Source organism: Pagrus pagrus (assembly GCF_965226575.1).
Source record: "Pagrus pagrus genome assembly, chromosome: 20".
Taxonomy (NCBI): Eukaryota; Metazoa; Chordata; class Actinopteri; order Spariformes; family Sparidae; genus Pagrus; species Pagrus pagrus.
The window spans coordinates 4,932,897-4,948,038 of NC_140207.1; the positions used below are offsets into that span (position 1 = coordinate 4,932,897).

General features: G+C 40.8%; 1 protein-coding gene across 2 annotated transcripts in view; it reads left to right on the top strand.

Annotated features, from left to right (window-relative positions):
* The window catches only part of LOC311249611 (cadherin-18), a 182,737-nt gene extending 176,640 nt beyond the window's left edge, over positions 1-6,097 (top strand). For both annotated transcript variants that reach the window (XM_084340794.1, XM_084340793.1), the window contains exon 12: positions 3,614-6,097. In XM_084340794.1, coding sequence (XP_084196920.1) covers positions 3,614-4,119 — 506 coding nt within the window. In that variant the 3' untranslated portion in view covers positions 4,120-6,097. The remainder of the gene's footprint in view (positions 1-3,613) is intronic.
* The last annotated feature ends 9,045 nt before the right edge of the window (positions 6,098-15,142 follow it).

The following is a 15,142-nucleotide window of genomic DNA, read 5'->3' on the forward strand; positions in this document are numbered from 1 at the left end:
TTGCCACTTGGTTTTTGCTTATGTTGTACAAGTTTTGCTCTTTAGCCTTGGAACATGGAATAGCCTCTTATTGGGATTAGACACATTATTTTGAAGCACAATGCAGCTCTCTAGCCTCCCAGTGTAATCTTCCATAACCAGGGTGAATGCAGCATAATGAGACTTTTGCAATGGCCTCTACTCTTGCAAATACATATCTTCAGACTGGAGTAATGCTCCCTGGTACCATAAGTGGTGTGCAGAGCAACAGTTCGTCCTCAACTGGCCTTGGCTAGGCGTATGAAATGACCTGAATGGACCATTGAGGAAGCAGTAATGTAGAGAGTGTATTACGATATAGTGTGTACAGTGCAGTGGATAGGAATATACTACAAATACAAGTAGATCATGAACCGTGGAAAGCGCAGAGCATGCTGGTAAATAATGGAAAGGTGCATTAACTGAGTGTCTGGGTAACATTTTTATTTCTCATTATATCCAGGCTGTTTACCTCTAAGCCACAGCGATGTTTTAAACTGTAGATAGAGAAGGAAATGGCCAAAATGTAACGGCTCAAAAGTATGCAGGGGCAAGTAAATGAAAAAGAGAAAAATCTTTATTTCCGAGTTCTGCTCAGTGTGATTGACCCAGCGCACCTCACACACTCTCACATCCTTGCATTGTGTAATTGGTTGCTTTAAACAAGTTCAGCGATAAGCACTGTCCCACACAAATTGCATTTTTCACCCTCTGTAACCCCACTTGTGGTGCCACTGCACCAGGTGGAGTGTAGTGAATTTGTTTTTTTTCCCATAGATTAATCACATGCAGGTTGGGGGACATTTCATTAAAAACACCGACGGGGAACTGCACTGAACAATGAAATATATGTAGATGAATCTGTGAATAATTACTTTAGTCATAAGTCGTCTAAGGGTACAGTCGAGCAGATCTTTTTTAGTCCATGATGGAAAAGTTTTTCATTCTTCGTTTAGTTTCAGATTATCCAAGTACAACTCAATCAGGGTTTATGAAAAATGCCTCATGGCCACACGTTGCTCAGTTACTAGACTGAGTTTTAGTAATTGATTAGATTGATTTAAGTCCTGCAGCTAAAGAATAAAGCAAAAAATACAGAGGAATAGCTGTAGGAGTCCAGGCTACGATAAATCATTTTATTATTTGATGCTCCAAGCATAACTGCAAGCTATTAGATACTTCTAACAGTCTGCTCTAATAATCTGTTCATACCTGGGGTTGGATTCAGTGGGCGATGCCCTGGGGGTCTCAGACCCACCTGACTCACTCTGCTACCTGGTGTGAGGTAATTGCACCGATCCGACACAAATTCATCAGGAAATGTGACCATTATGTTGTAATGACATAGTTTATTACATTTGTTATTACACACATTTATCACCTGTTCACACACAGTGCAGAAGCTCATTGCCAAATGTGAAGACCTTGCATCCTGGCATTCAGGTCGAAAATGGCCCTGCATTAAAAATGCAAGGGTCTGTGTCGGCGGAGTTGTACTGTTTCATCAAGATGATACACTAAAATCCTGAAAAGCTGTGTTGTAATTTGAGGTGCTGTATTTTCAGGGGGTGTGACTCTAACTAGTGTTGTACAAAGAAAAGTTATGTGTAGTCCCTTTATGCTGTAAAATTATATTAAAAAATGAATAAATAATAAGCCATAAAAAATCTTATTTGTGGCTGAGCGTGGAGGATGAATTGAGTAGTCTGAGGAAAGAAGCTGTTCTTTAGTCTGGTGGTACAGCAGCAGATACTGACGTCAACCCCATTGAACTTTTATGCGGGGACAAGACTGAGAAAGCCAAGCATCAGGAGCCATCAGGTTTTTGTGGGGTCCATTGCCGCTAGAGTGGGTGCTAACATTAAAGCAAATGAGAGAGTCTCAGAATTTTGGACCCCACTATACGTTAAAATTCTGTCCTAAAGGATCCCCACTGCGTTAATGTGTTCAGCCTTTAAAAGATAATTTAATTTATTGTATTTGGTTCAGGTTCTCAGTTGTGAGAGCGCTGGGACAGGTCAGCATTTATCAGTTTATTTAAAACTGCCACGGTCTGCATGGGATTATTCTTTCCTGCCCAAGAGAAGTGAAAGAGGAAAGGCTCCGGTGTTAAACTAAACAGCGTGAGCTTGGTGTCAACACACCTTTTGGTGTCTAAGTCTACTCTGAGTCTTAAATCTTCCCTTTGAAATTGCTTTATATATTCCGTCTACAGAATGCTGTAAACACCACAATATGTATACAAAAAAATGTATTGCTTGAGTAAATACTGTAGATTAGCCAAATGCATCATTGCATCCTGGATGTTATGAAAGCTGAAACCTCTACCTCCTATTAATCTACCACCAACACCTTCCCTCCTCTAATCCCGATAGGCTGATCTAACGCGCTGGGTCGCTGTTTAGATAAATATATCTTGCAACAGTCTGATGTATAATGCCAAGATGTGAAAAAAAACATTCATATCTACTTTATGAAAAGGGGTTTTCATCAGTTGAATTTCCCTTTTTGTCCCTGTAAACCTTTTATGTTTTTCCTCCTGCAGACATGCAGTGCAATTTAATTGTGAAGCAAAGATGCCTCTGCAGGAACACTGATCTTGCTTGCTCGTCTCTGATAATGTGCTATAATGAACTCCTTTTAGATATTGCATTGCTGTAGGAATGTACTTCCCTGGCTGACGCCATTTTATCAAATAGACATTACTGTTAACATCGTGCGGAGAGGTCATCATTAACCCAAAGAAGAACTCTCATTAGTTGTAGGAACAAGTTCGGCGCTGTAGCATGTCATCAAATATTACTTGGCTTCATGACTTCATTAATAGCCAGAAAAGATATGTCACACTGTAAGCTACTTATCTGCAGAGATATTTTACAGCTTCCTCTTTAATGTGGCACAACTGGCTTATTCTTTATATTACCGGCCTCACCAAAGCTTAAAGATGATCATATTAGACTTAACTCCATATATTTGCAAGTGCTCACCTTATATTTAGATGATGTAATGCTTTTTTTGCTGGATGTGAAGTTGAATCTGCTCCAATGATGATTATAATGTGTATATTGTCATTATCTCAACAGCTTGCATTCAGAGTGCCATCACAGCCACCGCTAATGTTGACTACAGCGCCATTATTGATTTACAACTCTTCGTCGCTTGGCCAGTTTTTATTGTTGTGATAGAAAATCAGATAAATATGCACATATAATTTGCTTGTGTTCATTTGGTTGGCTGTTTATGAACCACAACATGTTTGTCTGTCATGAGCTGTGAATTAACAAACACAGGCACACACAGGGATCGGTATTAGCATAAAAAAACAGGGCTGAGCCGTGTATCCATATTCAGCTGTTCCATTATATGATGCTGTTCTGCTGAGCAGTTTGTCATTTTAATTGTTGAGAAAAGCAATTTTCTTCCTGTCTGACTTTTGTCTACAACTATTAAATATGTCAGTTATTGTAGGAAGTCATTTTCCAGAACTGTAGATTTATTGTTCTCTTTTTTGAGGGGTATTACTTTTAGCACGCAATTTCCTTTGTTTTTTTTTCTAAATCAAGCGTTGATGCAATTTTCTTTTTCTGTCTTGCAGCCATCGTGGTCCTCTTCATCACCCTGAGGCGGAGCAAGAAAGAGCCCCTCATCATCTCCGAAGAGGACATCCGAGAGAATGTGGTCACCTACGACGACGAGGGCGGAGGCGAGGAAGACACCGAGGCCTTCGACATCATCGCCCTTCGCAACCCAGCCGCCGCCGAAGAGCTCAAGTTCCGACGGGACGTTCGCCCCGAGGCGAGGCAACACTGCGTCCTGCCCCGCAGCCGCAGGAGCCCGTCGGTGGAGCTGGACGAGGTGGATGTGCATGAGTTCATCAAGCAGAGACTGGTGGAGGCCGACATGGACACCAGCGTGCCGCCCTATGACTCCCTCCAGACCTACGCTTACGAGGGCCAGGGCTCCCCCACAGGAACCGTCAGCCCTCTAGACTCTCCCGGCACGCACTCAGAGCAGGATTATAACTACCTGGACGACTGGGGGCCTGAGTTCCAGAAACTGGCAGAACTCTACGGAGAGGCAGATTCAGATGTGACGACCTAGTCTGTGATTTCACTCCCGTTCAAACCAAAATCTGTTTGAAATCCGTTTTTCAAATTTTCAGTGAACAATATGAACAAACAGAGATGCTTTTAAACTGTTCCAGTGGTTTTCGACTTCTGCTGTTGAACTAAAAAGTCTGCTCTTTTTTTTTTTTTTTTTTCCTTTTTCCTTTTTCTTTTTCATTTTGTCGCTTTGGATCATGGGTCGTGCATCTGGAAGTATTAAAATCAGATTTTGAGATGGAAGAACAACAATATGGGGAAAAAGGAAATTGATATTTTCCTTGGTGTATATTTTTTATTGCTCAATAAAGTCCTGAAATCCATATGAGTGGATATGTGAAAGAATTGTACGTGTCTTCTTCCTCCGAGAATGGATATACAATGCAGCTTGCAGTTAAGATTATCATGGTGGGAGGCTTTACCGAAGGTGCTCTCGATTCACCACGCAGAGGATGATGCTGAGCCAGCCATGTGCACAATAGTGACACCTCCAGTCAAATGAGCTTACAATATGTTTTGTGTCATTTATTTCATGTTGCCATTATCTGTGCAAGACTCATTGAAGCCATACATGGGAATATATGTACATTTTTTATAAGCTTCTTTGATGTTAACTGCAGAGAGGCAAGATAAGCGTTTTATCACTACGAGCACATTTTTAACAGTGAGGGTATACAGTATGTAGTATAGTATAATCCAAAAACGAACAATGAATGTGACTGACATTTTGCTCCCCCACAAGTCTGATTTCTAGAGCCACAGAAGCAGAAACCTTGGGATCTTAAAGTTTCCCCAGCATCGGCTCATGGTCAACGTTCCAATTAATTAGGTGTCCGCGAGCCCCTCTATAGGAGTCAGACTCCGCATCAGTTCACTGATTAGTTTGGGGTATGTGCTCTCTAGATGGTGCAGAGGAACTTCAATGCTGTGTCCCGTATTAAATTCAACATGCTAATGTGAACAGGCTTTTCATTAAGAAGTGTTGACACTGGAGGAGTAAGCACACGCCTAAAGTAGGTATACTACAAGAGCATGCAAACTAATCTTGCTTGGTTCTTAAGTGTGCTGATGTCCACGATAGTTAGTCGCAGTTTTCTAATTTTAGTTGGCCAGAAAAATGAAAATGTGCCATAATATATTTTTTCAAATGCATTTTGCAGTAGTCAAGCCAGTGAGATATGTCACATCCACTGTGCCGTTGAGAGAGCACAGACACGTTTATGGATCCTGCCGCAGTTCTCGCAAGAACTGCCCGACTCCGCCTGTGGTTGGTTGGCTTCGTTGGTTGCGTTCTCCTGCGATTGACTTGAACCGTTAACTCACACAGCACATCTGGTGATGTCTGTTTTTCTCGTGGATCTGACAGTGGGTTTTGAGTTGTAATTTTGCAGGTAAACACACCAACCTCTCCTGCTGTTCCTCTCGAGGTCACTCCTCAACGTCTGCAGCTGCTCTTGCTGCGAGAGTCGATGTGTAAAATTTCATAAACTGCTGAATCAGAATCACAAGAAAAACAGATATCACCAGAGCTGTGCGAGTTCATACTTGGAAAACACAACCATCTTAGCAAACCAGTCACAGGCGGAGTAGGGCGGGTTCGGGGAGATTTTGGAACACAGACAGGTGACAGCTTTACTTTTTACTTCAAATTTTATGCAGCGGGTGTCAAATTACAAGCTGCAATGTTATGTAATGTTTTGATTGCCATCCTGGAGCACTTTTGTATTTTTTTCTTGTTAGTACAGTACAGAGTGATTCATAACATTGATTTCTTGTATAAAAAATGTCAAAACAGTATAATTCAAAATTAGTATTTTGTGTATTGTGTTAATTTGGGTCATGGATAAGGGGAAGACAGTGTGCATCAATATACAATACCTAATAAAAGTCACGTCACCTATAGGTTATTCCATCTTGGCAGAATGTGGCAACTTATTGTCCAACTGCAGTTGCTAAGTTTGTGCCTGTTAAAGGGTAACTCCACCAATTTTACAGATTCAAGTGTGTTTAGAGGTCTTGGGGAGTACTACTGCATTTGTGAAAAAAAAGGAGTGTAAAGCCTCCAGGGGAAGCTGCTGTAATCTGAAAAAGTGCCTCCATTGATGTCATTCAGTTGCTAAGTTGCCTTGTGGGTAATGTAGGCACCCATATATGAAAACAAATGCGAGGAGCGCCAATGCTTGATCAGTGGACAACTTTTCAAAACCTGGCATTGCCCACAATGCAATTTAGCTTCATCATTGGAGGCGTTTCTTCAGATTAAATACAGCTTCCTATGGAGCCACAAAAAGGCTTTATACTTTACTGCAAGACCTGTAAACACACTTGACAAACTACATGAACTGATTTTTTTTTCAGAATTGTGGGGAAATGCAAACAAGCTGTGAACATAACACTTAAATATCCACCACAAACATGTTAGCATTAACACATCCAGGAGCTGTAGAGCAACAGTATCATCCATGCGGGAGTATGCAAGACTGTCCCTTTAGCTCTGGCCTTGCATCCACCGACTCCTGAGGGAAATGGTTGGCTCTTAAACTGCTAAATGCTCCACTACGTGTACACACACTTTGTCTGCCATATGGTGATGAGAAAGTAGCATGCATTTGGAGTTTAGAGCTTTTTCACTATAACAGGTTCAGGTAATGAGAACAATGAGACTGAAATGAGACGTTAAACTAACATAATTAGCTGAAAGATGCTATAACCGCTCTGTAGAGGTGATCGAAACTGCGGAGTCGGGTGATTTTCTGTGGTTTCATCGCTATGAGTGACCCTTTTAATGTGATCCATTGTTAATATAAAATATTGACTATGGCTGTTTTAAAATTGTTGAGTGATCTGTCTTAATCAGACTTGAGAAAGAACATTCATTGTCACATTTACATGATTTGCAGTGTGTGTAATAGTGAAGTCTCGGCTCTTCTATAAAGAGTTCTTGTCTGAGATGTCCCATTCAAAGTACCATACAGTGACATTTTTAGGATACTTTATATGACATTAAAGCAGAGGAACTTCACCCTCCCTCACATCTATCAGCGAACAAAGAATCATCTCACAATTATTACGTAAGCCATCTAAGAGACAAGAAAACCAAACTTCAAAGTGGTGTCATTTTCTCAGCGTGGCGTTAAAGTACACAGCTCACCTCCAAAAGCTGCGATTGCTTTCATTTTGTGCCATCAAGTATTTTTAAAGCGGGGTCACGTCTGGAAAGTTCAATAGCTGCCGAAAATTGTGAAAATCTCATTTTGCAACAAAACTCTCCCGCTCTGTTGAATTGTTTCTGACAGAAAACAAAAAGTACTTGGACCATAACATCAATTTACAGAAATTGTCTCACTTGTGAACCGTGTTTTTGCAAATGCTGATTGGTTATCTTCACTCAGCCCTGATTCTTCTGTCCGGTCTTGCTCTGGTTCAGTGTTGGTTGACGATGGTCTTAAGAAAGACGCTCTCCTCTCCATAACAATCAGCTGTCTCATTCTTTCGCCTCGTTTTCTCGCCCATTATTTCTCCTCCGCTCACATAGTGACTGTTGGTTTTGTCTTTTTTTTTCACAATTGGATTGAAACAAGGAGACAAGCACAGCAAGTCTTCCAACATTTGCGAGAAGCCCGAGGCCTGGCCTGGAGCAAAGGTCATTTTGCCAAAGGCAAGCGTAGAAGTTCCCACATGCTCTTTCTCTGCTCAAGTTTCTCGTTGAGGCATTGTCTATTTGCATTTTTAAATGTGCATGAACTGTGTTTGATTATAGATGAATGCAGCAGCAGTCGGTCAAACAAAATCCATCATCCTCCCGTTCAACCATAATTTTTTGCCCCCATTCTTTTCAAAATCATTCTCTCGGTGTGGTTGTCAAGGGAAACATAGCCCACAAAGCTGCAACTTTCTGATGTCTCCCAGGCTCCGAAAGTGTCAAATCTTCTTGCCTCAGGCAACAAATATACTAGTAACTGCTCTGGAGGCCTATGTGTGTAAACAAGTGAAAACTGGAAATGTTGAAGGTAGTTTTGGAATAGAGGAACCACCCAGCCAACACCAGCTACACTTAAGCTTCGTCTCAACTACCTGTACTACCTAAACCCTGATGTTTTTCTACACCTAACCAAGTGTTGTTCTTGCCTAACCCCAACCAAGTAGTTTTTAGTTTTTTGCCTGAGCCCAACTAAACTGCAAAGGTGAGTGTGTTGTTGTTACGCTGCGACGGCCATGTGATATGTCGTTTTGGGAGACGCAATATGTGCGTATCAGAGGTGTGTCGAGCGAGCAGCGGAAAGCGATGATGAATACAAGTAGAGCAGAGAAGAAAGATGGAAGTTGTCATTTTACCAGTGAGTAGTTTGTGTGTGTTATTTAGGTGCTATATGGAGGAAACTGGCCTGGCAGGAGTTTGATGGTTGCTTCAGTTTGACGTAAATCGCTTCTTTCAAGCCGTTAGTGTTCTCTGGCCACGATGTGTACATAGCTGTCCTCAAAGGAGAGTCACTTCTTCAGATGTGAGTGGACTGCTGAGTCTTGAACCGAGGTGCTGGTTCTCCTGTGTTGTGCTTGTTTTGCTTCCCCAATGGACAAATCTGTGCATTCCTGGCTGCATTGAAGTGCGTACACCACTTGCTCTGCTTGTGTCTGGGTGTTTTGTCCTTAGGGTTAAGGTTACATAAGGAATGACAATGTTGCTCCATTTTTCTGCCTGGTCCTCTCTGTCTGCTCTGGATCCTGTTTGAAACAGGCCGTCCAGGTAGCCACAGGTTGTAAACACTCCCCTGATGTGCTTCTGTCCCTTCTCCTTGTTGTTGCACATTCACTGGAAACAGGCAACACACATGTCTACAAGCTGATTTGTGAGTGATCATTTCTAATTTGCTGCAACAACATGGGGGATCAAAGAAAAAGAAAAGGTGATTTCAAAGACATTGAAATAAGAATATTAACAGAGCAATGTATGGACACCACAAGAAAATGCTGACTGCCAAGCAGTCCTACATAATAAAAGAGACTCCCTTAAAAAAAATCCTAGTTTTGTGAGTTGTAGAGTTTGGGGAGTCTTGGGTTAGGTCATTTCTTTCCCTGTATAAAAATATAGTGTCTGACTTAACAACTGCTGGGGGTAAGATTTATACCTGGTCTTAGCGAGAAGAAGGCTTAAGCCCAGAAGGTGCAACCGGCTTCACCATTACGAATCACTAAGCTGAGGACCAGACATAAACCTGGTTGGACATTTTGAGAGGACAGAAAACTCAGGAATTTGTGGTCTCTGCTGCACACATTTTTTTTTTTACCATTCTTTTCAAATCAGTCTCCACGCCAAAGCAAGTGAGCACCCTTTTAAATTCTCCTTGTGCAGAAATTATTTATTGATTTTTAGATTAGCTGAGTGAAAATTTTTGGATCATAAATTAATAATTTGAGTTATTTCTCAGGGAAGAATACCAGATATTTTCTGGTTCAAGCGTCACACATGGGAGGATTTACTGCTTCATTGCTCTGGTTAATTTCATATCAATATCTAACTGTTTGGGTTTTGGGCCGTTAGATGGACATAACAAGTCATTTGAATACTTAATTGTGAGTTTGGCAGATTTGTTATAGACTTATAAACAATCAATTCTACAATTATACTCTCTAATTTCTCTGATTTTATTGTGAGAAAGACAGCAGACCAATCTTTGATGTTATCATTGTTATTTATTGTAGAATATGCAGTGTTTGTTCCATTTTTTACTTGTATTGGAGTATACAGGTTTGTCTTTTTCATTGCAATTAGGGATGGGACGATACAAGATTTTAGGATGTATTGTAAGAAAGAAGTGATCATGGTGATTTTCCATTATTGGGGTAATCATAAATTGGGATGATCAGGAAGGCTTAAGCACAGATATACAGTCCTATATTGCATTTTTCCAGTCATTCCAAAATCCCTAAGCCTGTTACTCTTGTAAGCCTTACTAAAAAAAGAAAAAAAGTACAATTTGATGAGCTGTAATACGATAAATTGGAAGATGAGGTGACCTGTGGAAGCTGCTGGAGGAAGGCGGCTGCCCCGCAGATAAACACCTCCAATTTGCAGTAGCATCTCTGCAGCCAGTATCCAGCTCTGTTCGTCGAACAGTTAGTTTTTCACAGAAAAGGATAACCAATAAAAATAGATGTGTCCCTGAGAAAATGCAAGAGAAAGTGATTCCAGTCTGTTTTAGTGTCGTTTTAAGGGGCTTTAGCATACATTGATGAATTGATGATAATATTATGAATCAAAATTATGTTGGCCCATTTATCCCATGCCCAATTACAACATATACGGATTTAAGCGAGAGTGTTTAAACAGAAATTTAGCAGTAATTTGGTGTGTTTTTGGCCAATTTATCCACATTTATCCAGCGATTTAAATATTTTAGCTCGTAATTTTAAAGCCCGGCAACAAACTGACTTTTAACACAGCTGATGATGTTCAAGTCAATAAACAACCCTCGAGCAGGAAATCATTTGCCTCCTCTTAATGATTTAGTTGCACGATTATCCAATTTTACTGTGTGTAATGATTCGATTTGAAAGGCACTGAATTTGACCCCTAATCTGTGCTGTGGTCTGCACATTTCACTGGAGCATCTCAGTGTCAGACTAATGACATGAAATCAACATGACAGATTCGGCTGCAGTGCGGTGCTATTGTCCACGCCTCGTTCTTATCGCAGCCATAGACGTGCAATTTGTGTAGGAGATAAATCTTGCGGAGAATAAAGCGTCTTAAATAAAGAGGGGCGGATTTTTCATCCATGACTGGAAAAACTAATCTCAAAGCAATTAGTTACTTGTTAGGTAATTAAGCATACATGACACTTGCAGAATAAGTTTTTTCGCTGAGAAATGAACTCAATTTTTTGAATTAATTAAAAAGTGTTGTAAAGTTTCCGGAGGAGTGCCAAATTGCGCTTTTGTACTGAAAAATGAACGGTAAGATAAGTGTTAGACACTGAGCGAGGTTTACATGGATTAAACCGTCACTCCCTGAATAAAGATTTCTTCCTTTTAGAGCCACAATCTATCAAAGCTCTGGCCATATGTTTCCAAGATAAGGCGAGGGTAATATCTCATGAGCCGTATGAGTATATGTGTTGGGGAAATAGCTCCTGGGGTTTTATCTTTTGTCAAAAGAAGCAGAATGGATTATCTAAAGGAAATACTGGTCCTATTGCAAGCGGTGATGGTTCTCATGATGTTTTACTGCCTCCTTCACCCTTAACACCCTCATATCTCTTGGAAGAGCAGCCATGCATCATACAGTAGACTTTGTTTACATACTTTGTTTGCATACCAAAACAGCTTTTAATTGCACTTTGCATATCAGGTCAAGGATGGATGTGCATTTATGTTTGTATCTGACTGCCTGAGAGGTGAGGTGTGTGTGAGGGTGTGTGTAAAAAAAAAATGTTTTTTTATTTTTCAGATGGTTGTGTAAGCTAAGACCTCAGGGCCAGCGGAGGCAGCCGGTGCTACTTTTCTTACCGTTTGAGGTCAGAGGCTTCTAAGAAGGTTTGAAGCTCTCACACAGAGTATGATTTAATGGAGGAGGGCTTTGCATATTATAAATGTTCATGACTCTGGAGTATGTGAAGGTGAATTGGAAATAAAAGATCAAAGAGACTAAAATCCTTTCAAATTCAAGCTCGCGATCATTAAAGTTGTTTTACCCGAAAAAGTTGGGGAAGGTGCGGAGGTTTGTTTGCTGTTTGAAAGAAGCACTTTGTAAAAGTTGGAACTTCAACTTCAAGATGCAAAACGGACTCATCAGCGTCACATCTTCTTCCACTGATGCATGACGGTTGAAAGGCCATGATGAGAGAGCTGTATGCCTGTGAATTCAGGCTCTGAAAATCAGCCCATTTAGAAAGTACAATTACGTAATTGTGATTGTTGCCGCTTTTACATGCATTCACTGCTTTCAGGGGATTGTGGGAAATGAGACTGGAAATTTGTTGATTAGCATTTGTCTCTCCAACGCTTCACCACTGCTAACATAATTTCCAATGACATGAGAGAATAAACAATGAAGCATTTTAAAGATCTCGGTTCAAAACAGCACCGTCAGTGAGACAGCTGACCTACATAGCCTTGAAAAGTTATGCAGGAGAGGAGTGGGGACAGGCTTCTGCAGAGTTTCTTCACCAGCGTGTGACTAATATAAAGCTACATCATGAAATTGAACTTCTTCATGAATATGAGACAGATTCATGTGCTGCTTAATGCACATGGAATGAACTGCAAATTCTGTCTGATTCAGGTCAGCGTGTGTTAGCCAGACTTTGTTAATTGCATTTGGCTCCAGAGTTGTACAGTATTTAGTAGTTTGGAAAATTATATACGTTAAATGAAAGGTTGAAATTGTTTTATCCTTTCTGTATTTATTGACAACTGGCCTGGCTTATTTTCCACCATTTTTACTAGTATTAAAGACAACCAGTTATGTTTTTCTCATCACTTAAAGCAACACTATGTAACTTTTAAAGTAATTGTGACGATAGATAGTTGATTGTTTAGTTTCATTCCCATATCGTCAAATACCAACACTTTGGGTCAATAGTTCGGGTCCAATGCCAAAGACTCAATTTGGTATTTGACAATCTGGCCCTGAGACTGGCGTACCTCGCCACACCCCCAATGTTAGCTTGGATTGACTCTAGTCCCCCCTCAACCCTACAAAGGATAAGTGGTTACATTAATGGATTGGAAGAGACTCAACAATCAACATCTCTCTACAGAAAGTTACAGCTTTTGCTGTTCGTGTTTATTTGACCCAAATGTGCAATATACTGACTGTAAAAATGTTGCTACCTAGCTAGCTAGCCAGCCATGGACATGTGTGTCAGGCTGGAGTAGAGAAGGTGGACCCAAAAGCAGCAGATGGCAGACAGGAAGTGCGATGGATGATGTTTATTTAGGGATCGCGGCACACAAGGACCAGGCAAACAAAAAGGAACATCAGGAAAACACAACACCAGGATCCGGGAAACTCGACAAAGACTGAACTAAACACTGGACTTGAATACAAACTAAACTAACAAGGGGATGAGGTGCAGGTGGAGTTGGTGAGGGTAATGAGTGGAAAAACACCAGGAACCGTGTAGGAGCTGAGAGGCTAGAGAGAACACTGGGAACGGGGCTGGGCTAACGATGGAGATGCAGTGCAGGTGTGGAGGGAAAGCAGACTGGGGAGGAGCACTAGAGGGAAACAGATGTTATCCTCCAGACCCTTTTTCCTTTCTTCTTTTCTTCATTATGTTAATGAATCAGACTCAAAGTCTCATAATAGCGACTTTGTCTGGTAAAGTTGGAGAACTTTTAGCTTAAGTAGATGCATTTTGCCTTAAAGATAGCCTTAAGCTTACCAAAAAAAGAAAACAGAAGAAAACCTAAATCCTTCTGATTACACTGATTTGAGAGCATTTCTCACCATCATGTGTTTTGTTGATGCCTGAAGGATGTTGAATGGAAGTATTGGTTTATAAAACACAGAGTTAACATCACTTTACCCACATAATAACACAAACAAACCAATCGAGACAGCACTACTCCAGCAACTCCTGTGTTCTGCAAGGTAAAATCACAGTTTTTGTCAAAGCAGCCCGGTGGCTTTGAAGAAAGCGATCTAATGGCTTCAGTTCCCTGTTGGAAAGAGCTGCCTGATGGTGAGGTAAAACGCTGAAAATATTCTAATTATACCGTACACTTAAACTGATGGATTTTTTTTTTCCTCTTTATTATTTTTTCTTTGGTGGGCCGTTTCTTCTTTTAAGTGGCTGAATACATTTTGCTGCTGTACCCATCAGTACATCCTCCAAACTGAGTGTGTCTTCAGGATATCCAAACTATCCCTGTAAGTGTTTCTACCTGGGGATGAGGACCTTTCACCATTAGGATATAAAATACTCAAGGAGGTTCAGGTTTCTACGAACCGGGGAGATTTTCTAAAGCTCTGACAAGGATCCTCGCACCGCAAATCACTGGCTGTCTGCTTTAATGAAGCGGGAAGCTCAAAATACCATAGCTGGGGATTGAACCCAGGTCAAGTGTGGCGGAGGTGTTTTTAACTTGGCACCTGGGGACTGTTAATATTTCATGTTGGTTTGACTTGTTCCTTTTTGAAGATTTCCAAATATGTCCAAAAAGCAAGCGGCAAGTCTATACTGCTCCTGCTTTTCTTTAGTCTTTCTTTAACAGTTGTGGTCTTGCGGCAGAATGAATCTTCTTTCACACAACTCACCTCAACCTCAACCTCAGGGGGATGATAAAAAGGGACATTCTCCTTGGATTGAGGGCTTATTATGTGCAACTACTGAAGGGGAAAAACATTTGGATACCTACATCTTTCCACCAACATTCGGCTTTAATGCGCTAATTAGTCCCCAATGTGGATGTCTCCATATACAAGCACTCCACTGGAAATCTGAAAGTTCAAACTGAAATTCATCTACAAAAAGACAGAAAGAAAGGACCTTCTGTTGGTTCTCAGCAATTAAGTTTTGGAGGTGTTTGTCATTGAGAAAGGAGTTTGGAAAGTGCTCTCCTGTTGAGGATTCAGTTTGCCAATTCGTGTTTGAATGTTTTTTTATTACCTAGAGTAAGAGGTCCTTTGTTCATTTGTGTGGATCTTGGATGAATTTGCTGCTGTAGTCTCAGACTTTTGGTCGTTGCTGTGTTTGTATTCACATAACACAGGGACAGATTGAATTTATACTCCATGTAAGGAAACATTAAAGATTAAGTCCGCCACAACCCAATCGCCACAATAAATGTTCACAGTGTATGTTTCTGCAAACCACAGATATGTTGAAACATTTATTTATGTTGCAACTCCTTTAGGTTAATTTCAATTGTATGTTGTCACAATGCTGTGCTTGTGGTCTGGTTAGGTTTCAGCGCAAAACCCACTTTGTTAGGGGTTTAAAAGATCATATCTTGGTTTAAAATCTGTGCTTTAGTCACCACAAACACGGCTGGAGACGTCATAAGGTCTCCTTAAA